Consider the following 27,622-nt stretch of genomic DNA (forward strand, 5'->3'; position numbering starts at 1 on the left):
TATATATATATATATATATATATATAAATTTCTGAGCTGTCTGCTCAGAAATAGCTCCTGGCAGGCACGGGGGACCATATGGGACACAGGGATTCGAACCAACCACCTTCGGTTCTGGATCGGCTGCTTGCAAGGCAAACGCCGCTGTGCTATCTCTCCGGGCCCTAAGACGACTTTTGAAACAAAAAAAGTCAACAGAAAATCGGGGGTCGTCTTATACGCCGAGTATATCCCGAAAAAATGTTTCAATATGCCGCTAAACGAAAATTGTCTGAATATTGCCACAAAACGAATTTTCCAACTCGATCCTGCACCAATCACAGCAAGGCTGCTCGGACCGCCTCTCTAACTCAGCCAATCCAAGCAGGCTTTTGATGCATGCAAATTCGACAACGGTCTGGACCCGAATCTACACTGTAAAAGCCTGCTCAGATTGGCCAGAGTCAGAGAGGAAGTCTATTACAGTATAACCTCTGAACCTTTGCTTGTTGTGATTGGCTCACTGTGGTACATACAGTTGCAGCACAGGAACATTTTGTCTGATACAGCGAATATAGGCCTAAACTGCAAAATTAGGGGTCGTCTTATACGCCAGAAAATATGGTACATATATATGTAAATATATATAGTTTTCATTTTATAAATTTTTTACCTCTTTTTTTTTTATAAATCTTTATTTAAGCGTCATGATTACAAGCATGTTTGTAGTTGGGTTTCAGTTATAAACAGCAGAATACCCCCCTTCAACCAGTGCAACATTCCCACTACCAATGCCCTCCTCCTTCCCCACCCCTGCCTGTATTTGTGACAGACATTCTACTTGTCTCATTCTTTAACATTGTCATGCTAGTTGTTAGTGTAGTTATTTCCCTAAAAGAGTTCTCCATTCTGGTGAGCTTCAAATTGTGAGCCGGTCCCTCCAGCCCTTCCAGTCCTTAACTCTATTGTCTCTGGGCCTTATTACAGTAATTTCTTTAATTTTTCTTAAAACCCATAGATGATTGAGACTATGCTGTGTCTATCTCTCTCCCTCTGACTTATTTCAATTATCACTTTCATAATAAACCCTTCTCTACTCTAACTGAACTCTTCAGTCTTTGTGGCAAGCTTCCTACCATGGACTGTCCTTTTGAGGACGTTTTAAAAAATATTTTGAGGTAGGGCTAAAGTGATAGTACAGTAGGTAGGGCATTTGCCTTGCACACTGCCGACCTGGATTTGGTCTGGAGCAATTTCTGAGTTCATACCCAGGAGTAACCCCTGAGCTCTGCTGTCAGATGTGGTCCTCTCTCCAAAAACAAAAACAAAGAAAAAATTTTTGAGGCAAGGGGCTGGAGTGATAGTAAAGTTGGATGCTTACCTTGCTTACCTAACATGCAACTGACCCAGGTTTGATCCTCCTCATCCCATATTGTGCCCTGAGCACCACCAGGAGTGATTCTTGAGTGCAGAGCCAGGAGTGATTCCTGAGTGCAGAGCCCTGAGTACTGCCAGGTGTGGCTCAAAAACAAAAAACAAAATTTTGAGGCAAAGCCATTTTTTTGTTTGTTTGTTTGTTTGTTTTTCAGGGCCACACCCGTTTGATGCTCAGGGGATACTCCTGGCTAAGCGCTCAGAAATTGTCCCTGGCTTGGGGGGACCATATGGGACGCCGGGGGATCAAACCGAGGTCTCGATCTTTCCTTGGCTAGCGCTTGCAAGGCAGACACCTTACCTCTAGCGCCACCTCGCCGGCCCCTGAGGCAAAGCCTTTTAATTTGACATGTATTTATAGAGTTGTTTCATTAACATTTCCTGAAGATCTTCTTGTATGCTTAAAGGAAGAAGCATGAAAAGTTTGTTCATCTGGTAGGGAAATATGAACATCTCTTCAAATTACAATTTTCTAATTTGAACCCACATGTTTAGAGACCTAGGAATGCAGTTTCATGCATTTAGATGAAATAAAAAGCATTGTTATGTCTATGGTAATAGATTTTTTAACTCTTCATTCTTTAAAATGTTATAATTTTAGTATTATATATAAAAATAACCAAAATTATATTCTTTTTTTTTTCCAGATGTGTGGTTTTTAACAACAGAGGAGTGGCAGGGGAGAATCTTTTGGTAAGTACATTTAAATAAATGACAATAGCGTGATATTTGGAAGAGTAATTTTCAGTTTTTGTAATAAAACATGAATTTTCATTTTAAGTTACTTAAAATGTGAAAAATACAAGTTAACTGTGAAATATATAAATAAGGAAAATAGGAAATTTATAATGCCCACAATTATCTAGCCAGGGAAACGTCCTTAGTCTATGTTTATCTATATTTTATGTATAAATGAAAAATCATTTAATAAAAATTGCGGTTCTATTTAGTAACTTGTATTTTATTTGTTGTGTATTTTTCCCCTTCCTTCTCTTTGTTGTTTTGTAATGCTGTACATAATTTCAGTTATAGTGCTTGCAAGGCTTGCATACTTCAGTTGTGTTTGAGCATAACGTTGTAATACTCCAAGTATTGGAGTACATTGACTGCAATGCATTGATTGCAGTGCTCACACACCAATAACTGGGTCATAGTGCACTAGACTTTTTACACTTTTTACACTTGGTTGTGGTACCAGGAGTTGTCCTTCTTATGTGGGACAGTGCTGAGGATCTTAACTCAAGGATCTTAACTTATTAACTGTTAGGAAAGCTCTCTATCACTAAGCTATCCCCTAAGCCCAGCACAAACTATAGTGCAAACTACATACTACATCATATTTATTGCTGAACATAGTACATCAATTGTATTTATCTATAGTTTCTAATATGAAACAAATTTTCTTTAAAAATTACCTAGTGATTCATGTGCTCCCAGAGCCTATGTGTCAGTGCCATGCACATGTATGTTTTTTTTGTGTTTTTTTTTGTTTTGTTTTGTTTTTGGGCCACACCCGGCATTGCTCAGGGGTTACTCCTGGCTGTCTGCTCAGAAATAGCTCCTGGCAGGCACCATATGGGGTGCCATATGGGGGACCATATGGGGGACCATATGGGACACCGGGATTTGAACCAGCCACCTTTGGTCCTGGATTGGCTGCTTGTAAGGCAAACACCACTGTGCTATCTCTCCGGGCCCGCACATGTATGTTGTTGGTGCATGCACATAGTGTCCCACATACCTGTCACCAGCATCTCTAGTCCTGAGATATCTATTTTCCTACTTTCACACTGGGATGTGTACTGGGGTGCTCTCCACCTTTGGAGAATCCCGCATTCTCTCTTTCTCCTCTCTCTCCCCTTCCTCAGTATTTCTGAATAAATCCATTTTTACTTTTTCTTTTTTAAATCCGTTTTTACTTTAAAAAAAATTTTTTTACGTAGTATCAGGCTGGAAAGATAGTACAATGCATGGAGCAGTTGCCTTGAACATGACTGACTTGGATTTGATCCCCAGAACCCCTTATAGTCCCCTGAGCCCACCAGAAGTGATCCCTGAGTGCAGATCTAGGAGTCAGCTCTGAGTGCAGCCAGGTGTGGGGAAAAATAAAAATAAAAATAAAGAAAAATTTACTTTTGCCAACAGAGTAACTATATTATATGACTATTTGTCAGCTGAAGTTTACATAGAAAAAAAATATCATGTACATCTTTTTTAAGACCTGATACTTCCCTCTGAGGTCTAGAAATTTTCCTATAGTAGATGTCCTCTTAGAAAATTATATCTAGTGTTCGGGGGCCTGGAGAGATAGCACAGCTACGTTTGCCTTGCAAGCAGCCGATCCAGGACCAAAGGTGGTTGGTTCGAATCCCGGTGTCCCATATGGTCCCCCGTGCCTACCAGGAGCTATTTCTGAGCAGATAGCCAGGAGTAACCCTGAGCACCGCCGAGTGTGGCCCAAAAACAAAAAAAAAAGAAAAAAAAAAAAAGAAAAGAAAATTATATCTAGTGTCAAACTTCTTTTTTTTTTTTTTTTTTTTTTTTTGGTTTTTGGGCCACACCCTGTGATACTCAGGGGTTACTCCTGGCTATGCGCTCAGAAGTTGCTCCTGGCTTCTTGGGGGACCATATGGGACGCCGGGGGATCGAACCGTGGTCCGTCCTAGGCTAGCGCAGGCACCTTACCTCCAGCGCCACCGCCCGGCCCCAAGTGTCTAACTTCTTAGTAACTGAAAAATACATTCACTAAACGTTTTTGGAAGTATGTCAATGTTTAGTTCTTTACAAAGGGCAAAGGCAGTTCTGCCAGAATTGAAAAAAACATTTTGGGGAGCAGTTATTGATAAGAATGTCATTAAATTGATAAACATGGCTATAGAGAGAGCTCAGTGAATTGTGTGCATACTTTATATGCAGGAGGCCTGCATTCCCTCCCATTACCACATGGTTCTCAGAGTACTTCCAGAAGTAACCAACCACCCCTCCCTCCCAGCACGGAGCTGGGAGTCTCCCCAGTACTGCTGTGTGTGTCCCTCTTCAAACAATATACATATATATTTATAAAACAAAATTATGCTTGTTTAAATGTATAATACCATCACTAGATGCTGGTATTTTGTTTGTTTGTTTGTTTGTTTGTTTTTGGGCCACACCCGGCGGTACTCAGGGTTACTCCTGGCTGTCTGCTCAGAAATAGCTCCTGGCAGGCACGGGGGACCATATGGGACACCGGGATTCGAACCAACCACTTTTGGTCCTGGATTGGCTGCTTGCAAGGCAAACGCCTCTGTGCTATCTCTCCGGGCCCGATGCTGGTATTTTTTAATTTATTAGAGAAAAAGAGCTTCTGTATTTTGTTTTGCATTAACTTGGACTATGAGGGACTCTAGATAAATATGATCAAAAGCTGAAGTTATGGGACCAGAGAGATAGCATAGAGGTAGGGTGTTTGCCTTGCATGCAGAGGGATAGTGGTTTGAATCCTGGCATCTCATATGGTCCCCCGAGCCTGCCAGGAGCAATTTCTGAATGTAGAGTCAGGAGTGACTCCTGAGCACTGCTGGGTATGACCCAAAAACCAAAACCAAAACAAACCAAACCAAAACAAAACAAAAAAGCTGAAGTTATAAAGTGTTTATGGTCTTACTCAACTGCCTCTTAGTAAATTCATGGGAAAATTCACATTTCCAGACTTTCAGGAATATTTTAGACAGATGATAGGTATTCTTGAAAAATTTGAATTTGTCATTGTGGCCAGGAAGTAGACAAATCATTTTTGAACAACTATTATCTATGACTTATCCTTCTTGGTGTTTCCAAAACACAAAATTGGAATAAACATAGTCTGAGGCTCTCAAAAAAATAATGAACTCCAAAGTAAAGTCCATTGGGTTCCATAAAGTGAGCAAAAAAAAAAAAAACTATCTGTTTTGCAAGATGTGTTGTATGCCAATTAACCAGGGCAAACATATTTACTCAACAAACCCTGACAGGCAGGAACTTTAAATTCAGTTGCAAGAGAGTCAAAATTCATTAAACATTATAAATAATATGCATACAGTGCTAAGTATAATCATACAAAATTTGTGAAAGGCAGGGGGTAGCTAATTGCTTGGAGAAGATGGGGAATATAGAAGGTATAGTTGAATTGGGTCTTGAAGATTGTGGTATTGAACCAGGAGAAAGACTAGCTAGAAAGGCTTACTTGGCATAATAATCCAGGAATTAAAGAGTATGGGATAAGGGCCATAGAGAGTAGGTAGGACACTTGGCTTGCCCAACACTGATCTGAGTTTGATGCTCAACTTCCCATATGGTCCCTGAGCACCACTAAGAGTGATTTATAGTGCAAAGCTAAGAATAAATCTTGAGGGCAAGAGCAATAGCACAGTGGGTAGGGTGTTGACTTGCACACAGCCAAACCAGGTTTGATCCCCAGCATCCCATATAATCTCCCAAGACCACCAGGAGTGATTTCTGTGTGCAGACCAGGAATAACCCCTGAGTGCCAAAGAGCATGGCACACACTAAATAAATAAATACATACATAAATACATAAATAAATAAATAAAACAAAACAAAGTATGTAATAGAAAGTACATACCTGTGGAGAAACAATACCATTGATATTTTTTTTGGCCAATGATTTTTATACAATATTTATTGAGCCCTTAGAATGTTATATTACTTTATAACATTAAAACAAGGCAATGATTTAGGTAAATATAATCATCATTACCCTCAATTTTTTTGCAAAAAGAAAATGAGGTTCAAATGATTAAGAACTTTCCCTAAGGCCAGATAGAATACAGTGGGAGGGGCACTTGCCTGGCATGCTGCTGATCTAGGTTTGGTTCTGCAGTTATTAAAAATAAAATTTTGGGAGCCAGATCTGAAGTGATAGCACAGCAATAAGGCATTTGCCTTGCACGCGGACAAACCAGGATGGACCTAGGTTCAATATCTGGACCTAGGTTCAATATATGTGGTCCCCTGAACCTACCAGGAGCGATTTCTGAGTGCATAGCCAGAAGTAACCCGTGGATGCCACTGGGTGTGACCCCCTCAAAAAATTTTTTTGCGAGCCGAGCAATAGTACAGTGGAAAGGTTCAGGGCTCACTCTTAGCTCTACTTTCAGAAATCACTCCTGAGAGGTCATTTGCAGTGCCCTGGAATGAATCCGGGTTGTCTACATGTCTGCATTCTACAAGCCATACTATCTCTCTGATCCTATAATTTAATATAATATATACTTCTTGAATCCTAATAAAATACAAAATAAGATAACTTTGGTGTTTGCATTCCTTCAATCTTCTTTTTACTTTAGAGCTATGAGCAGTTATTAGTTCAGGTTATAGAAGTTCTGTGTTTATTTTCCTCACCTTGTTCCAAAAAGAAATTAATATTGCTCACATTCAAATTAAGTCAGACCTTAGGGTAGGCATAAAAAAGAACAAAAGATGAATCAGCAAAAATCAAATAGGAAGAACTATGTCTCACTTGTTAAAAAAGCTAGCAAAGGTGAAATGCATTTTAAGATCAGCAGTTCTAAGAGTGAAAGAAATGCAGAAGTGAAAGGTTTGCTAAAATATTTTAGTGCTATTCTTAGAATTTATAAGGATTTCAGTGGTGCTTGCAAAGAACAAAAAGTAGAAAATTTCCACCATATTGTTCTCATTTGCAGTCAGTTATTGTCGGGGGGGGGGGGGGGGAAGGGGGGGAATGAGAGGCATGCTTGTTTTCCCTTGTCTGCAAGCATGGGAAACAGATGATCCTGATCCTCAGATAGTCCAGTTGAGGTGCTGGGAATCCTGCAGGTCGGGGATACATTTTCCTTTACTCTGCAGATTGCCTTTTAAGATAAGAATGAAAAGCTGGGTCGGAGAGATAGCACAGCGGTGTTTGCCTTGCAAGCAGCCGATCCAGGACCAAAGGTGGTTGGTTCGAATCCCGGTGTCCCATATGGTCCCCCGTGCCTGCCAGGAGCTATTTCTGAGCAGACAGCCAGGAGTAACCCCTGAGCAACGCCGGGTGTGGCCCAAAAAAAAAAACAAAAAAAACAAAAACAAAAACAAAAAAAGAATGAAAAGCCAGTGAGATAATCCCCCACCCTTCATTCCTTCCTTTCCTTTTCTTCTTTTCTTTCTTTCACTTTCTCTTATTTTTTTCTCCTTCTGCCTTTATTTTATTTGGGGGGGGGGGACAAAGAGAGCACATCCAGTGGTGGCCCAGGGTTATTCCTGTTTCTTTACTCAAGAATAAAAATAGCATCATAATAATAAATAATAAATAATAAAATAGCAGTCTGTTAGAACTGAAATTTTTGAAAATTGGAAAATCTAGCTAATGCTTTCTAGCCATGTATCACCCAGTTTTTTCTGCCATACCTCCTACATAAGTTACTTTGCTTCAAATTCCTATAAGGGGTTCCATCTTACTGACTTCAGCCTTATAAACTTGAAAACTTCAGGCTTAAGGATCTTGCTTTGTATACTTTCAACCCATGTCCGATGTCTGGTATCACATATGGTCACCCAGCATCACCTAGAGGGACCCTTAAGCATAGAGTGAAGAGTAGCCCCATGAGAACCACCATGTACTGTCAATAACCCCTCTGCTCCCCTAATTAAAGATGGGGCTGGTTAGATGGCACAACAGGTAAAGTTGTTTGCCTGCACGTGATTAACTCAGGTTCAACCCTAGCATTCAATTTGGTCTCCCAAACTCCACCAGGAGCAATTCTTAAATGTAGAGCCAGGATAAAACACTTGGCATGACTGGGTAAAGCCCCCAAACCAAAAATAAATAAATAAAAAAAATTTTATAGGCAACACTAAAGATCTCTTTGTGTTACCTTGGAGCAAATAACATGGAGAAAATGAGTAAAAGGTTAGGGCCAGGGCCTGAGAGATAGCACAGCAGTAGGGCATTTGCCTTGCATGTAGCTGTCCAGGATGGACAGCAGTTCGAATTCCAGCATCCCATATGCCAGGAGCGAGTTCTGAGCACAAGGCCAGGAGTAACCCCTCAGCGCTGCCTGGTGTGACCCAAAAACCAAAAAACAAATAAAAATAAAAAAGGTTGAGGCCAAAAGCTACAGTATAGAATGTAGTACATTTGCCTTGCATTCAACCAATATGGATTTGATACCCCCCCAAATTAGTGGTTTAATTATATAAGAGAATATTTTCAACCTTAATTTATAAAGAGAGGAATGAAGTACTAATACATTTCACTATATGGACAGACCTTTTGGCACATTCCAAGTAAAAGAAATCACTCCCAAATATTCACATGTTAAATTAAGTTTTATTTTATTTTATTTTATTTTATTTTGAGTGGAGGAGGTTTGGGCCACACCTGGTAGCACTCAGGTCTTACTCTGGGCTATTCACTTAGGGATTACTACGAGCAGAGCTAGTGGACCATAGTGCCAAAGACCAAACGTGGATCAACCACATGCAAGGCAAGCACCTATCTCAACATCATAGATCAAGTTTTTTATTTTTTATTTTTTTATTTTTTTTGTGGAAATATTAGCTTTATTCGGTAGACAAGACTGAAGTCCAAAGACTCAGCTTCAGTTCCAGCAAAAGCCGATCAAGTTTTTTAAACTTTTCCACTCAGCCTCTTTTTATTCAAGAAATGCTACACAGCGGGCAAGCACTGCCAAAAATATTTCAAATTCGTTTCACACTTGATTTTAAATTCTTGGTTTTTGTGCATTCATTTGCACTGTTGCCAAATTCTCATGACCCTCAACATTCAATTACTTGGCCCCTTATGGGAACCCAACACAAATTAAGAAGTAAAATATCAGATGATTTTATGTATATAAAATGTCCAGTAACTAAATTTCTAGAGACTGGTGGCAGATTAGAGGTCCCCTAGAACAGTGAGAGGGAGTGACAGCTTATGGTGAAAAGTTTCTGTGGAGAACTGGGTTGATGAAAATATTCTAAGATTGTGATAATGGTTACATAACTCAGAATATACTAAGGGGCTGGAGCAGGAGCTTAGCAGTAGGGCATTTGCCTTGCATGCGACTGACCTAGGACAGACCATGGTTCAATCCCCGGTGTCCCATATGGTCCCTCAAGCCAGAGTATGGCCCAAAAAGCAAAAAAAAAAAAAAAAAAAAAAAGAATATAATAAAAAAATCAATTGTACATTTTATTATTTATTTTGGATCTCCTTAGTAATCAGGGGAACTTGAACTACCTCAGGCTGTGCATGGAAGCCATGTAGTGTTTCAGTTCTTTGAGCTACCTTTCTGGCCTAGAATTGTACCTCCTAAATGGTGAATTATTTGATCTGTGATTTATACCTCATAACACTGTTTTATGGAACTGGGGCTATGTCCATCAGTGTTCTAGCTTTGTGCTTAGGAGTGACTCTTGACAGTGTTTAGGGAATAATATGTGGTGCCAGGAATTCATGAGGGTCCTGCTGCATGCAAGGCAAATGCCTTACCCCCTTACTATTCTCAGATTCTTGTTTCTAGATACTACTAAAAAAAAAAAGCCTTGCAGAGACAGCATGGAGGTAGGGCATTTGCCTTGCATGCAGAAGGACGGTGGTTTGAATCCCGGCATCCCATATAATTCCCCGAGCCTACCAGGAGAGATTTCTGAGCATAGAGCCAGGAGTAACTCCTGAGTGCTGCCAGGTGTAAACCAAAAACCAAAAAAAAAAAAAAAAAAAAGAAAAAGAAAAAAGAAAAGAAAAGTCATGAGGCTAGAGAGATAGTACAACAGGTAGGACCCTTGCCTTCCATTGATCTGATCCAAGTTTGATCTACTGTACCACATATCAAACCTGAGCCTACCAGGAATGATACCTGATTGCAGGATTAAGAGTAAGTCCTTTCTTAGCACAGCCAGATATGGCCCCCAAAACCAAAAAAATTAAAAAATTAAGTAACAAAAATAGAAAGAAAACAGAAAAGTCTCCTTGGCAGGAGTGCAGTGGAGAGTGCATCTGTGAGCCCCAGCTCCACCGAAACAAACAAAAAGAAAAAAATCAATCTCATCCTCCTTCAGGTAATTTCACTTTCCATTAGAGCTTGAATCTGTAAGGGAGGCCAAAAGTGGATGTTGAAGCCAAAAATATTTTTTCAACCTGAAAGATACTTTAAAGTGTTGCTTAACTTCCACTTCTCAGAAGATGAAAAACTGTGATAAAATATGAAACCATTTGGGAGATCGCATGACTCCAGAGGGTGGAGTAGATGGATGCATGCCCATGTTGGCCCATGCTGCCACATGTTCCCTCAAGCATCACGAAGAGTAAACTCTATGCATCAAGCCAGGTATAGATTCTGAGAACAACCAGTTGTTGCCCCAAAAACAAAAAGAAAAAAAACTTGCAGCTCTAAGCAGACTAGTTCAGTGAGGTAATGTGTTTCTCATACTCTTTTGGTGCTCTCCTGGTTACGAAGCTTGTGCTTTTTCACATTCTTTGCATGTAGGGTGTTGGGAATCAAGTCCATGGCCTCTCAAGTGCAAACAATATGCTCTACAGCTCTACCACACCTTGCCGCTCATTTGCATTCTCTGTAGAGTGGGATGTTCGACCACACCCAGTGGTGCTCAAGGTTTACTACTTTTTTCCCACCTTGCAGAGCTAAGGGATTACTTCCTGGCTGTGTGCTCAGGAATCACTCCTAAGGGGGCAAGGGGACCATATGGGATGACAGTATGGAACCCCAGGTTTAACATCCTACCCTGCTGTATTATCGCTCTGGCCTTTGGGTTACTGCTGGAGGTACCCAGGGGACTATATTCAGTGCTGAGCATTGAGCCAGATTCAGCAGTGTACAAAGGCTTTTAATGATCATGGTGTTTTGTTGTTGTTGTTGTTGTTGTTATTGTTTCGCTTGTTTTTACTTTTGCCAGTTGTCATTCCCTTGTTGTTTTTTTTTTTTGGTTTTTGGGCCACACCCAGTAACACTTGGGGGTTACTCCTGGCTATATGCTCAGAAATCGCTCCTGGCTTGGGGGACCAACCATATGGGACACCGGGGGATCGAACCGCGGTCCGTCCTAGGCTAGCACAGGCAAGGCAGGCACCTTACCTCTAGCGCCACCACACTGACCCCATTATGTTTTCTTTTTAAAAAAATAATTTTAATTGAATCATGGTGAAATCCAATTATAAAGTTGTTCATGATTGAATTTTAGTATATATTTCCCACCACCACTGCCCCCAGTTTCTCCCCTGCATGGCCCCCCTCCCTGCCTCTATGACACATTTTCTTCTTCTTCCTCTCTCCTCTCTCATTCACTCTTTTTTTGTTTTGTTTTGTTTTGTTTTGTTTGGACCACACCCAGCAGTTCTCAGGAGTTACACCTGGCTCTGCTCTCAGAAAATTGCTCCTGGCAGGCTTAGGGTACCATATGGGATGCCAGGGATCAAATCTGCTCTAGCCCTCTCTCATTAACTCTTACTTATTTTCCCATTTAGACATCTCTGTGTCTTTGGGTGTTATTATTACCATACTATCATATATAGTGCACAAATAAGTGTAGTCTTTCTGTGTCTACCCCTCTCCCTCTGACTCAGGTTGCTAATCAAATTACTCTCCATAATATCCATATTAATGATTCTGTTTAACTATCTTTGCTATCTTTCCAGACTCAATCATTTACATTTTGGGGGAGAAGACCACACCCAGAAATTCCCATTGGTTACTCTTGGCTTTGCACTCAAATCACTTCTGTCCAGCTAGATCATATATGCTCCAGGTAGAACCTGGGTCAGCCTCATGCAAGTCAAATGTCTGATACCCTGTACAGTATTTCAGGCACCTTAACTCTTCTGTCATTTACATTCTCTGGAGGGAGGATGTGGGCCACAATCTACAATGCTCAGGAGTTATTCCAGGCTCTGCACTCAGGAATTACCTATATACTTTAGTATATGCCGACCCTACTATAAGACAACCACCCAATTTTACCCTAAAAACTGGAAAACTTAGTGACTCGAGTATAAGCCAAGGTGGAAAATGCAGCAGCCACTGGTAAATTGCAAAAATAAAAATATATACCCAAAACAATTACAATAATTGAGGAATCAGTAGGTTAAATGTTTTTCAATATTTATTGCTAAAGAAAAACTTTAAACTAGCAACAATAACTTTAAAACTTTAAAGTGCAGATAACCGTAGCTTAACAGGTAATCAAGCTAAATCATAAAAGTTAAAATTCTTTAAAACTGGATTCTTTCTCCTCCTCATCTGTATCTCCAAACAAAGCTTCAGCTGTATCTGATGTGAGGGTATCAGCATAGACATTGGCAGTATCACTGAATTCGCAGATATCATCATCACTGCTCTCGGTCTCATACAAAGTGCAGAATATTGTGGGTTAAATAGTTCAGTGGCATCCAGTTCAGTTCAGTGGCCTTCCTCTTCAGCTCAGCCAGGACTGTGGACAGAAAAAGACGACTGGAGTCTAGGTGCATTTGATTCACTGCGCATGCACGGAATCAAATAACCTGTATAAGCTGAGTTCGGGTTTTTCGGCACAAATTTTGTGCCTGAAAAACTTGGCTTATAGTCGAGTATATAGGTACTCCTGCTGGTACTCAGGAAACCATATAGGATGCTGGGATTGAACTTGGGTCAACCAAAAGCAAGGAAGTACCCTACCCAATGTGCAACACTCTGGCCCCCTATCATTTACATTCTTGTGAGTCTTTTGTTGTTTTGTTTGGTTCCATACCCAGCAGCACTCAGGATTATTCCTGGCTCTGCGCTCAGAAATCGCTCCTGGCAGTATCAGGAGACCATATAGAATGCTCAAAATAGAACCCAGGTTGGCCGCATACCTACTGTGCTATAGCTCCAGCCTTATTTATATATTTTTATTATTTGCTTTTTTTTTTTTTTTTTGCTTTTTGGGCCAACCTGGTGACACTCAGGGGTTACTCCTGGGTATGCATTCAGAAATTGCTCCTGGCTTGGGGGACCATATCGGACACCAGGATATCGCGCAGCCCATCCTAGGTTAGCATGTGCAAAGCAAACACCCTACTGCTTGCACTACCTCTCCGGCCCTTATTATTTACATTCTTTTTTTTTATATATATAATTTTTTATTTTGAATTATGAGAACAAAAGATGCAAAGAAAGAGGATAAGGTAAAGTTACAGTGGAAGGACAAACACCCATAACATAATTATCAGAAGAAGTCCCCTTGCTGATATCTTAACTTTGAACTTTCACCAAAGAAAGCTAAGATAAATAAAACAGAATCCATGTGCAATTACTTTGTCCCTCAAGTCCCCAGATTGTAGCACATTATAATATTTCTTAACAGCACACAAGGCAATCTAAAGCCATCAAACTTACGTAACTCCTTAAACGTTAGAGGCATAGTATTTTTTACATTTCAATGTACATGCATATTAACTTAAGTTAACCTCAAATTTTAAGTGGGTGCATTTTAAGGATTAGAGTCAAAGGAGCACAGTAAAAATGGTGTTAGAGTGGCAATTGTTGTTTGCATAGGCCCACCAAAATATGAGAGGCATGAAAAGGAATAACCTTGGCCTAAATACAAAGAGATCTACCCCTGAAGTTTCCTGGCATAAGACCAGCTCTAGGCCTCAGGAAAGTTATCGTTCGCTCCAAGACATTGTCCGTAGCGCCAACACACTTATCACACAGTCTCTGTTGTTGGTCTCATGTTTCTGTATTAAAGATTCTGGAATCTGCATGTCCTACATTGAAGTCATGATGTGGAGTGCCTTCTCGTTTCATCTCACCATGAAAGGGCAATGCAGGAAGCCCTGTCCTGTAAGCAGGTTGTTGTTGTAAAGTCTTCTCAGTGTTAAGGGAAGTCTCTTTTGAGCAGGACGATGTCTGAGCAGTGGTAGGGTCTTCCGTGGTAGAGGATTGCTTCCAGGTGATGTTATAGACAAACCTCACCATAAAGGGGCAATACAGCAAGCCCTGTCCAGTAAGCAGGTCATTGTTCTTGTTGTCTTCTCAGTGTTAAGGGGTGTCTCTTTTGAGTAGATCGATGTCAGAGCAGCTGTAGGGTCGTCCCTGGTACAGGAATGCCTCCGGGTGATGTTATATACAACCTTGGATGTTTTGTAAATGTCTTCTGTAGATCAAGGGATAAATGGAGAATGCCCATTTTTCTGAGGCCTGTGCCAGGTCTTTATGTCAATGTTCAGGGTGTAAGGTCTCATTGCACTACAAGATTTGTGTGTTCTCATTTCTATTAGATAAGAACTTATTGGTATGTATAGTATTTTCCCATGTTAGTGTGCCTACGCAAACAAGATATAAAGCCACGTGGTGCTATCAGATATATGGGGGCATAAGAACATTTCCAACAAGACCCATGACTTGGTTCAAACATAAGTATTAAACTGAGGGATTCTTTCACACCAAATTCCATATTGAGCAGTTCACAAAGGGAAGATAAAAAACATGGGGGGGGATCATCACTGTATAAGAAAGTATTTAGCAAAAGTTATAGCCATCAAAGAAAACACCCATAAAATGTTGAAAAGATATGTGTCCTTTTTATGCCTTTTAAAATAGTTGGGTGGGTGTTAACTCTAGGGCACCACTTTGGTCTGTGACTTAGGACTCAACAGTACTTAAGTTAGAAAGGGTAAGTAATGATGATAGGAGTTAAAGAAGTTAAAGAGAAATATGAACTTATGAAGGGGTATGCAAAAGGGCAGAGTACAAAATGGACATTCTGCATACATAAAAACATAATTCAATGATAGTGAGTACTATTAATGTTTCTTGTGAGAGTACTATTAATGTTTCTCGTGAGAGTACGATTAATGTTTCTTGTGAGAGTACTATTAATGTTTCTTGTGAGAGTACGATTAATGTTTTTTGTGAGAGTACTATTAATGTTACTTGTGCGCGCGGGGGCTATTGCCCCCGCGCGATTTTGAAAATGTAGACTGGACAGAGATTATCAGTGCCGGCCAAACCTCCTCCTGCTAGACTCCCGGCTCCCAGGAAGGAGAGATCCTTCAAGAAGCTGGGAGACCAGAAGTTCAGAGCCCCACCCAGACCCTCCCTAAAGGAGCCGCATGGATAGTGGGGGAAGGCCTAGGGTACCTTCAAGCTCCACCAAGGGACCCAACTCACCGGCTTGCCCAGGGGTGTGGCCCGGGGAAGCCCTGGAGATCGGAGCAAGGTGGCAGAGGGGTGCTGGGGTTACCCAAGTCCCGCACCCCCCCTAGGCCTGGCCAAGCAGGCCTCCGGCATGTCGGGGGCCTGCCAAACCTCCTCCTGCTAGACTCCCGGCTCCCAGGAAGGAGAGATCCTTCAAGAAGCTGGGAGACCAGAGCCCCACCCAGAATTTACATTCTTTTTTATTTTTTTATTTTTTTGGTTTTTTTTGGGCCACACCCATTTGATGCTCAGGGGTTACTCCTGGTTAAGCGCTCAGAAATTGCCCCTGGCATGGGGGGACCATATGGGATGCCTGGGGGATCGAACCGCGGTCCTTCCTTGGCTAGCGCTTGCAAGGCAGACCTTTACCTCTGGTGCCACCTCTCCGGCCCCATTATTTACATTCTTTTTTTTTTTTTTTTTTTTTTTTGGTTTTTGGGCCACACCCGGTAACGCTCAGGGGTTACTCCTGGCTATGCGCTCAGAAGTTGCTCCTGGCTTGGGGGACCATATGGGACACCGGGGGATCGAACCGCGGTCCGTCCAAGGCTACCGCAAGCAAGGCAGGCGCACCTTACCTTTAGCGCCACCGCCCGGCCCCGCATTCTTTTTTTTAAATATAATTTTTACTTAAGTAATATGATCATAGTTGGGCTACAGTCATAACCAGAATACCCCCCTTCACCAGTGTAACATTACCCCCTCCCCCCTTCCCATCCCTGCCTGTATTCGAGACAGGCATTCTACTACAGTTATTTGTTTTTAAGTTCAGTAAGTTGTATTTTTTTTTCCTTAAAGGATAAGAGTAAAAAAATATAGTAAAGGTGTGATAGTGGCAATCGTCGTTGTTTGCATAGGTCCAGAAAAATGGGGGAAATGGAAAAAAATCCTTGACCTGATTACAAAAAGGCCTCACCCCAGAAGTTGATTGGCATAAGACCGACTCTGGGTTCCAGGCATACCAGTCCGTCCAACCCGAGTCATTCTCCATGGTCCCGGTGAAACTTTTTCACACTTAGCTATTGTTGGTATCAGATTCTTATATTTAAAGACTCTGGATTCTGTACATTTCTTTCATCGATGTCAGGCTGATGTGGAGCATCCTCAGTTTCAGCATACCATTCAATGCAGAGCGATCTGCCCTGCATGCAGAGTGCTGCTGAGTCGTCTGGGTCTTGAGAGCACTCTTTGGAGTAAGTCACTGCCAAAGCAGTGGTAGGTCTTCCCTGGTAGAGGCTTGGATCCTGGTAATGTTATAGACAATTGTGGTTGTTTCCATAAATGGTATTCATTGTTCAGGTGTGTGTGGGCGATGCCCATTCTTCTGAGGCCTAAGCCAAATCAAATCATTATGCCAATGTTCAGGGTATAAGGCTTAATTACATTACCAAATTTGTGTTCCCATCTCTTTCCCCATTTTAATGTGCCTAAGCAAAAGAGAAGCAATGCCACAAGATATTGTTGGTGCATCTGGGGGCTGACGAATAAAGTCCAACATTCCCCGTAACTTTGTTCAAACATGAAATCTATACAGAGATTCTCTTCTACCTGCTTATAAAACAGATCTCAAAGGGGGAAAATCAAACAATCAAATAACAAATTCAGTGGGCAAAAATATGAGGATGTTCGAAAAGGGAATACATCTGAGATATACAAAGGAGATACATGTGTCCCTTATGTTTTAGAAATAGTCAAGAGGGAGGGTGTTGTTTCCGAGACACCACTTTGGTCTGTGATTTGGACAAGCGAAGAGCACATGGAGCCATGTCCTCCCCTTGTTGCCTGCTGAAGCTTCCAACTCCCTGAGAGGGGTTTGCTTCCTAATTGCTGGAAGTTGAAAGTTTACCAGTTCCTCCCAGCCTCTTGCAGGGACAAGGAAGCCTGGGGTCTCTTTTAAATTGCACCTTGCCAGAACCCACTTGCTGGGACCCTGAGCAGGTGTCCAGGAATAACCCTGGGGACCTGGAGGAAGGAGAGAGAAGGCTGTGGGGGGCAGCCGAGGCTGCATCTTGACCTTATCTTGGCCAAAAAGTCTACAGCATGGAACCTTGCCGTGACACGTTGCCTGCTGAAGCTTCAGACTCCACCCAAAAAATTACTGTGAAAGATATGTAATCCACCTTGGCCAAAACAAAAATTATTAGTACAGAAAAATGGTTAAATGTGGGGTAACAAGAGATGGGAGTGAGGGAGTAAAGAAATAAAACGAGCTCCTGGACGACTTTCAGATTATGACAAGCAGATGAAACACAATGATATCCCAATAGTTGTCATTATGTTCCACACGAGGCTATTTTCACAATGGACAGGTTTAATAAGGAAACTTCCCTGGTAAGTCCTAAAGCCAGAACCTATTCTGCTTCTATTCCCACCTCGCTGACTTGCCAGCCATGTGGCTTAAGCCAAAACAGTATCTCATCATGGACTAGTATTTTGAGTAGGAATGCTTCAGAGAATGCAATCCTAAAGCACTGATTTTATAGATGAGATGCCTTTGGAGAGATGGAATTATCTAAGCCTGATGTCATAAAGCTGATTAGTGATTTGGGGCAGGAGTTGAGATTGTCCATTGTAATGTCATTATCTTTGAGGTTTGGCTTTAAATGTAGGTCAAGCCAAAAATCTGGGCATAGAGCAAGGGTTCTTGCCCTAAGCTTAGATAATAACAGGGGTTGATTAAGGTTTCAGATTTAGAGAAATCTACCCCTGGTTGCTGCTGAGCTTTTTTACCTTAGTTTTTTGGTTGGGTTTTGGTTTCTTGTTTTGTTTTTTGTTTGTTGGTTTTATAAATATGATTGTAAAAGGGGCTCTTCTGACTGGTGTTGTTTTCTGAGGGAGGCATTAAAATGGATTAAGGACCTACCTCCCCTATATCTGAAGAGCATATGGGCAAAATCTCATGAAGCCATTCAGTTATCATATTTGCAGCTCAGACATTTCTTTTTCTACACCTGTACCTATCTGCTATGCACTGTCCTGTCCCACTAGTCTGCCATTTCTTAAGTGTTCTAAAAATAACTTCTTTCTTCTTATTCAGAACAACCTACACAGCTTGATCTCCCCACAAGTATATATGTATATTTGAATGCTTTAGAATTTTCTCTAACACTGATAGACCCCGTATGGTACTATCAATTGCTCTTTAAGCAGTTTTATATATATCTTTTTAATTATGATGATAACCCAGAATAAAACTTAGTGCCCTAACACAAGGTGTGTGCTCTATCACTGGCTTACATCTCCAGCCCTTAGACAATTCTCTTTTCTTTTCCTTTCTTCTCTTTTCTTTTCTTTCTTTTCATTTTTACCCCTCTTGGAATCTTTAAAGGTTTTCTTTTTTTGATTTTTAAATTAAATCACAGTGAGATATGGGTACAAAATTGTTCACTAGTTGGGGCCGGAGAGATAGCATAGCAATAGGGCATTTGCTTTGCACACAGCTGATTCAGGATAGTAGTTCGAATCCCATCATCCCATATGGTCCCCCATGCCTGCCAGGAGCGATTCCTGAGCACAAAGTCAGGAATAACCCCTGAGTACGGCCAGATGTGACCCAAAATACCAAAAAATAAAGTTTGTTCACTATTAAGTTTCAGTTATACAATGTCCAGCACCATTGTCCCTTACCATTGCACAATTCCCACCACCAATTTCCCCACCAGTTTCCTTTCTACTCTCCCCCCTGCCTACCTCTATGACAGACATTCTCTCTCTCTTACTCTTTCTCATATTTGCAGAATATTCCTTATTTGCAAACACTGTGGTTTGCAATATTGTTACTGCAGGGGTATATCACTTTACCCAATTCTTGTCCAGAGTGATCATTTCCAAATGTCATTGCCTTGGTGGTACATTCTCAGCCCTAACTGCTCTCCTCTTCTGTTTGTGGCAAGATTCCTATCACAGACTAGTCCTCCTGGCCCTCATCTCCATTCTCTTCAGGTGTTATTACCATACTATCTTTTTTTTAAAATATCCCACAAAAGAATGTGATCATTCTATAGCTATCTTTATCCCTGACTCATTCGCTCAGCATACCTTAAAAGTAAAAGAAGGGCCCAGAGAGATAGCACAGCGGCTTTTGCCTTGCAAGCAGCCGATCCAGGACCAAAGGTGGTTGGTTCGAATCCCGGTGTCCCATATGGTCCCCCGTGCCTGCCAGGAGCTATTTCTGAGCAGACAGCCAGGAGTAACCCCTGAGCTCCGCCGGGTGTGACCCAAAACAAACAAAAAAAAAGTAAAAGAATATTTAAGTTATTGTAGAGTGGGTCAACCTTGCATAGGACTAACCAAGCTCAATACCTGGCACCACATATTGTTACCCAAATTCATCAGGAGTGATCCCTGAATGCAGAGCCAGAAGTAAGTCTTAAACACTGCTAGGTATGCTTCCCAAAATAAAAACATAAATGATCTAGAAATATGGGAATAACATGTCATTTTGATTACTAACCATGTACTAGGTGACCCTATCAGGTACCTTTGGCTGTTCTTTCTTGTGTGCTTTGAGTGCTGTTGAACTAGATTTCCCTCTGCCCAAGTGTACAGTTTTATTATTCTTGTCACTGCAGCTCCTTCCTGACTTGGCTTCACACTCTATTTTCAAGCACTTGGTTCTCACTCCTGGCTACATATTAGATTCCTCCAGGAAGTTTTGTAAAAATATCTTGGTCTCTGGACTCTGTTCCCTAAAGATTTTGACTTATTTGGTCTGGGTGGAATTAAGATATTTGTAATAATTTAACAGTTGCCAGTAAACCATATGTGCAATAAAAACTGAAACCCACTGTAGTAGATATTCCTGATCAAGACAGCCTCCTCTGACCAAAACCAGCCATCTCTAACCACCCCCACCCAGCTAGAGAAGAGCATGAGATCTGTTTCCTAGGAGCTTAGATCAAGGATAAACTCCTGTCTGCCTCAAAAATCTGTTCTGAGAAAGAGAGCAGATAGCATGTATCCATGTTGTGTCTAGCATGACTGCATAAGCACATCCATTGCATCTAGATTAATAGGAAGTTGGCACATTTGGGCCTCCGAATTGGATGGTATATTTCTTTCTAGGCCCTTTTTCTTGTGCTTATTTTAAAGAAATAGTAAAGTCCATGGCAAATTTAGATACTTGGTCATTTTATGTTATATGGTCATTTATATATAGACTTTCCAAGAGTATCTTTAATATTTATAATAGAAAAATTATATTTAGGGGCTGAGTGATAGTACAGTGAGTAGGGCACTTGCCTTATACACAGCCAATCTGGGTTCCATCCCCAGCATCCCCTATGGAGCCCAAGAATCACCAGGAGTAATTCCTGAGTGCAGATCCAGGAGTAACACCTGAGTATTGTCAGGTCTGTCTAAAAAGAAAAAAAAAAGTTGTAGTCAGGTGTTAGCAAATCTGAGATGGTGATCTTGCTTTCAGGCTGTGGCGAGTGCTCTAAAAAGGATTGGTTGGGAAAGTAAATTTTAGGGTCAGCTAGAGGAAAGAAAAATAAGCTTCTGATACACTTCAGAAGTCTTTTTCTAAGAACTGTAGTTTTCTCTTTCTCCATTCCATGCATAAGTGCCCTACTTGGCAGATTTTGGCTGGATTCCGTCTTCCTCCTGGAGATCTGTGCAGTTCCCTCTCTTCTAGAATGGCTCATCCAGTGATGCGTGTCCTGGAAGCTCAGAACTGATCAAAAACTCTGTCCCGATCTCTTCTGAGGTTTAAACTCTTGACTTTTTATTATGGAAAAGAATTGCTAAAGAATACATATAGTCGGGGCCGGGCGGTGGCGCTGGAGGTAAAGTGCCTGCCTTGCCTGCGCTAGCCTAGGACGGACCGCGGTTCGATCCCCCGGCGTCCCATATGGTCCCCCAAGAAGCCAGAAGCAACTTCTGAGCACATAGCCAGGAGTAACCCCTGAGCGTCACAGGGTGTGGCCCAAAAACAAAAAAAAAATACATATAGTGAGGTAAAATTATTTTACTTGAGAAATATTAAGAGAGAAAAGGGAACCCCATTAAGTAAAAGAAAGTTCTTACACACCCCAATTTAGGATGTGTGCAATTCCTAAATCAAATGTGCCTTTGAGCAGCAGCTCTTCAAATATTTGAATATGGGGGCCGGGCGGTGGCGCTAGAGGTAAGGTGCCTGCCTTGCCTGCGCTAGCCTTGGATGGACCGCGGTTCGATCCCCCGGTGTCCCATATGGTCCCCCTCACCAGGAGCGACTTCTGAGCGCATAGCCAGGAGTAACCCCTGAGCATTACCGGGTGTGGCCCAAAAACCAAAAAAAAAAAAAAAATTTGAATATGGACCATGAAATACTTGAATTAGTAAGACTGTAAGATGAAATATTTTAGCTTCTCCTTGGGCCAGAGCAATAGAACAGCAGATCAGACATTTGCCTTGCACATGGCTGCCCTGGGTTCATCCCCTATGGTCCTCTCAGCACCACCCGAAGCATATTCCTGATTGCAGAGCCAAGAGTAACCCCTGAGTATTGCCAGGTGTGGCTCCAAAAAAAAAAAATGTAACTCCTGATAGTTATCAGTTGTGAAATATAAAGGATTTTTTAAGAGGACCTGAGAGAGATAGTACAGTGGGTATGGTGCTTGCATTATACAGGCTAACCCCAGCACCACATATGTTCCCTGAGCATCACCAGAACTGATCCCTGAGCACAGAGCCAGAAGCTCTGAGAACTAACCACATGTGGGCCCGAAATAAATAGAAAGCTGCCGATTATCTCCAGACCTGATGAAAAATTTTATAATACCTTCCAGTTTAATATGTTAACCCCATACATATTTTAGCTGTTTCTCCTAGATTTATCTTTTTTTTTTTTTTTTTTTTTTTTTGGTTTTTGGGCCACACCCAGCGATGCTCAGGGGTTACTCCTGGCTGTCTGCTCAGAAATAGCTCCTGGCAGGCACGGGGGACCATATGGGACACCAGGATTCGAACCAACCACCTTAGGTCCTGGATCAGCTGCTTGCAAGGCAAACACCGCTGTGCTATCTCTCCGGGCCCAGATTTATCTTTTTAAGGGAGTCTTCTTGAGTCTTGGGAAGATGTATGATTGTTCCTATTGAGCCCACAAGTATGTGTTATCTGATAATAACACTGTGTGCTTTCAGTGATAGCCAATACAGATTACTGTCTCTGACTGTCAGAGATGGGGTGAGGAAATGGATAAAATCATGGAAATACCTGGTCAAGACAATGAGGTGTAGAATTGAAAAAGGCTGTGAGGTCTTGGAGGGGAGGGAGAGATAGAGTGTCTTTGTACTCTTTTACCTAAGGCACAAGTTCAATGGGCAAAGATAATAGTTGCAGGGCAAGAGCATTTGCCCTGCATGCTTCTAACCTAGATTTGATCCCTGGCACACAATAGAGGCCCCTGAGCACTACCAGGAGCAATCCCTGAGTACCACTGGCTGCAATCCAATAAAAAAAAAAAATAGCAAACGAACAAAAAAGGAAAAAAAAAGTTAACGGTTGACTGGACATTTGACAGAAAAAGGTAACCCAGGTAGCAAGACTATTAAGAGGCTTAATAGGCAAGAGAATGACATTGTTTTATTGATCAGAATTATACATGTGAAGAAATTGAAACAGAGTTAGAAAGGTTACTTGCGGGGCCGGGTAGGTGGCGCTGGAGGTAAGGTGTCTGCCTTGCAAGCGCTAGCCAAGGAAGGACCGCGGTTCGATCCCCCGGCGTCCCATATGGTCCCCCCAAGCCAGGGGCGATTTCTGAGCACATAGCCAGGAGTAACCCCTGAGCGTCAAACGGGTGTGGCCCAAAAACCAAAAAAAAAAAAAAAAAAAAAAAAAGAAAGGTTACTTGCATATTGCGGGGGCCTTAACACTTAACAGTAGAACTGCTTAATTCAGTAGAAAATAAGCAACAGAAAGCTAATGAAGAATTTTAAGTAGAAAGACTGTGATGACTAAAGTTAGATTCATTAGGAAGAGGAGTATGACAGTGAGTGGATGTAAAATTAAGAAATACTAGGAATGGGCTGGAGCAACAGCACAGCAGTTGGGCATTTGCCTTGCATGCAGCCAACCCAGGACCAACCCCAGTTAAATTCCTGGCATCCCATATGGTCCTCTAAGCCTGCTAGGTTTCTGATTTGCAGAGCCATGAATAACACCTGAGTGCTTTTGGGTGTGCCACCCCCCCCCAAAAAAAAAGATTGGTGCTAAATAACCTAGCTCTAGAATATTTGGATTATTTTTTTCTGGATTATTTTGTTATTTGTCATGTTTGTTGTTGTTTTGAGAGAAGCGCACCCAATGATACTTAGGGGTTATCCCTGGCTCTGCACTCAGAAATTATTTCTGGCAGTGCACAGGAGATCATACAGGAATCCAGGGATTGAACCCAGTTCAAATATCCCCTTTACTGTGTATCTCTAAGCCAGGGGTCTCAAACTCGCAGCCTGCGGGCCATTTGCAGCCCTCCATACAACATTTTGTGGCTCGCGGCCGGCCTTCAAATATCGCAGTATTCACGATTATTCGCTTACCGAATAATCGCATTAGTAAGAAAAAAGTCGCATTAAACATTCGCATACCCCTAGCAGTTCTGTTCGGGGCATGCAAATGTTTAATGCAATTTTTCGCAATTTTTTTCTTACTAATGCGATTTTTTATTGCGAATATTCGGTTAGCGAATCATCGCGAATACTTTGCGCCTAGCTCCTGCCCGCTGTCCCTTGCATTATCGGAGGACTAAGGGAGAGAGAGAAAGCTTCCCTGAGCTTTCCCGAATGTTCAAGCGCACCATATGCCTTTTTGGGAGCACATATTTGTGTGAAAAGTTATTCTCCACATTGAACTTCAAAAAGTCAAAGTACAGGTCTAGACTTAATGATGATCATCTTCAAGCCATACTGAGGGTCTCAACTGCTTCCTCTCTAAAGCCAAATGTGGTTCAGATTTGTGAGACGAAGTGCTGTCAAGTCTCTGGCAGCAAAGAATAGGCAAAAGATGCCATGTTCAGAAGAACTGTTCATGATCTTCATTCAATGTTCTATTCATGTTCAGAAGAAATAATGAAAACTGTTAATAATGACATTTGAGGACTTTTTTTTTGTGAAATCCCTTATGTGGCCCTGCCTCACCCCGACTTTGCCTCCTGCGGCCCCCAGATAAATTGAGTTTGAGACCCCTGCTCTAAGCCCATTTATTTTGAGTGTTCTTACCTTGAGGAATTCCTCTAGGGGAGAACTCAGGAGTCAAATTCCAGTTTAGTGTTCAGATGGCACTGCTCATGATTGCACAACCCTGTGGTGCCAGGGATTGAACCTAGGACTCCCACATAAAAAAGCATGCATTCCAGCCCTTTGAACTCTCTCCCTGACTCACGCGTGGCTGGGATAATTTATGCCTATGTTCAACAGCTCCTATAGTCCTACAAAAGAATGAAGTGACTTAAAGTCATAAACCTCTTAGTAACATTCTGTGTTGAGTGTCTCTGCCACTCCCTTGCTTCTTGGTGTCACCTTAATGAACTGCTTGTCATCCTGTTTTAGTCTAAGAGGCTCTCCTGAGAGAATTGTACCAGTCCATACTGCAGAAGAAGGAAAGAATGGATCACCTGTGTTTTTCCAGCAAAAGATACCCAGGAAACTTAAGATGAAGAGGGAGAAATCAAAGTCAGGACAGCTTTGACTAGGAAATAGAGATGTTGTTTGTAGGAAAATGAGAAGCTAACAAGCATTAGGAGCTTCCATGAAGGGGGGGGGGCATAAAAGGAAGGGTGTTTACTGTGGGCCCCCTGGAATCAAAGTACAGTGTACTAGAACTTGGAAATTTAAATCTGGAGCTTGTTAGCCATTATATATACATATTTTTTGTTTGTTTTTGTTTTGGGGCCACAACGGTGACGCTCAGGTGTTACTCCTGGCTATGCACTCAGAAATCACTCCTGGCTTGGTGGGGGGCGGGGCGGGGTGGACTCTGGGATGCTCGGGGATCAAACAGTGGTTTGTCCTAGGCTAGCATGAGCAAGGCAGATGCCTTACCACTTGCGCCACCATTCCTCACATTTGCCTTTTAGAGAGGTCCATATCTGCGGACCTCAAAGAAATGGTAGTAAGCACTGGATAGTTTTACATTTAAATTTCATTGAAGGGATCATTGAAAATTGTCAATTCCCCCCAGACTATTCTTTAGTGATTGTGTGGATGACATATACCTTTTATTGTGAATATGGATTTTTTTAAGTGAAGAAAGAGTTTTTATTGAAACTTACTTAGAGGGTATGGGTAAAAAAAGAAAAAGAAAAAGAGAAAGGGGCCAGAGAGATAGCATGGAGGTAAGGCTTTTGCCTTGCATGCAGAAGGTCGGTGGTTCAAATCCCAGCATCCCATATGGTCCTCCGAGCCTGTCAGGAGCAATTTCTGAGCATAAAAGCCAGTAGTAACACCTGAGTGCTGCCGGGTGTGACCCAAAAACCAAAAAAAAAAAAAAAAAAGAGCGAGAGAGAGAGAGAGAGAGAGAGAGAGAGAGAGAAAAGAAACTTAGGACCAGAGCAATAGCAGGTAGAGCATTTGCCTTTCATGTGGCCAACCCAGGTTCTATCTCAGGCATCCCACATGGCCCCCTGAGCCTGCCAGAAGTAACTTCTGAGCATCACTGGGTGTTGCCCCAAACAAAAATAAAAGAAAACAAAACAAAAAAGAAGGTTGGGGCTGGAGCAGTAGCACAGCAGTAGGGCGTTTGCCTAGCACCCGGCTGATCCAGGATGGACCTGGGTTTGATCCCCAGCATCCCATATGGTCCCCTAAGCCAGGAGCAATTTCTGAGCGTATAGCCAGGAGTAACTCCTGAGCATCACTGGGTTTGGCCCAACCCCCCTAAAAGAAACTTAATTAGAAAGATGTGAACAGAGAAAGGAAATAATGTGTTCATGAGAGAACCTGGGCATCTCTAGAATGAAAAAGGCAAGCAAAAATACATAGAAACAGGTAGGCAAGATAGATGTTCAAGGAAGACCATGAGCTTAAAGAGCCAAACATGGATTATTGATATTAAACTTGATTAATATGGATCATGTGGTACCTGTGATTGAACCCAGGCCTATAATCCAGCCCTTTGACCCATCTCTTCAGCTGGAGTTTAAATGTTTTTATTATACCATATTACCAGATTCATTCAAGTATTAAATTCCTGAGGGTTTTTAAGTATGTTTTAAATTTCTATTTTGTTTACTTTTCCCTTTCTTTTTATTGTGCAGTGATGAGAGGGGTCTGTTCGTACTTGATTGGGATGTTTATGTGAGGCAGTGCTGGAGGTGAAATTCAAAAGTCTTATGCATTGCAGACACTCATCAATAATTTACCCTGACCGCCCCCAACTTTCATTTTTAAATCCTTAAAAAATTTTTTTTAATGTTTGGGCCATAACTGACAGCTCTCAGGACTTAATCCTTGACTCTGTGCTCAGCAGTCATTCCTGGTGGGCTCAGGGAACCATATATGGTGCCAGAGATCAATGGGTCAGTTGTACGCAAGGTGGATGCCTTACCTGCTGTGCTATTTCTCAAGTCCCTTATTTATTAGTTTAAATTTTTCAGCCTCACACGAAGGGCTAAATTCCTGTATTTTTTAAATGTATTTTTTTCTCATTCTCACACGCATTCTGCAGAGTTGATTGCTCTCCTCCCACATCAAATGAGGAATCTGAGAAGTGTTTATGCTAGAAACAGAGTCTTTATTGATGAAGCTTACACAGAAGCTATTTGTTTTAATGCATTATGTATTAAGACATAATCAGCTTTGCATATTTTGTCTTCTAGTATAGCACAGCTGGGTATATATGAATGCTATTGTAAAAGATATTTTGTTTTGTTTTGTTTTTGGGTCACACCCGGCAATGCTCAGGGGTTACTCCTGGCTCTACGCTCAGAAATCGCTCCTGATATGCATGGGGGACCTTATGGGATGCCAGGATTCGAACCACCATCCTTCTGCATGCAAGGCAAATGCCCTATTTCCTTGCTATCTCTCCAGCCCTGTAAAAGAGAATATTTTAAGTAATAAATCAGATGGGCTATT

The 27,622-nt window shown here is 41.7% G+C and overlaps 1 protein-coding gene across 1 annotated transcript in view; it reads left to right on the plus strand.

Moving 5' to 3' along the window:
- ABHD3 (abhydrolase domain containing 3, phospholipase) overlaps positions 1-27,622 on the plus strand; it is a 72,329-nt gene that overhangs the window by 25,549 nt on the left and 19,158 nt on the right. The window contains exon 4 of the mRNA XM_049770098.1: positions 2,061-2,106. Within this exon, the coding sequence (XP_049626055.1) occupies positions 2,061-2,106 (46 nt within the window). The remainder of the gene's footprint in view (positions 1-2,060; positions 2,107-27,622) is intronic.

The sequence above is a fragment of the Suncus etruscus genome, chromosome 3 (assembly GCF_024139225.1).
Source record: "Suncus etruscus isolate mSunEtr1 chromosome 3, mSunEtr1.pri.cur, whole genome shotgun sequence".
Classification (NCBI taxonomy): Eukaryota; Metazoa; Chordata; class Mammalia; order Eulipotyphla; family Soricidae; genus Suncus; species Suncus etruscus.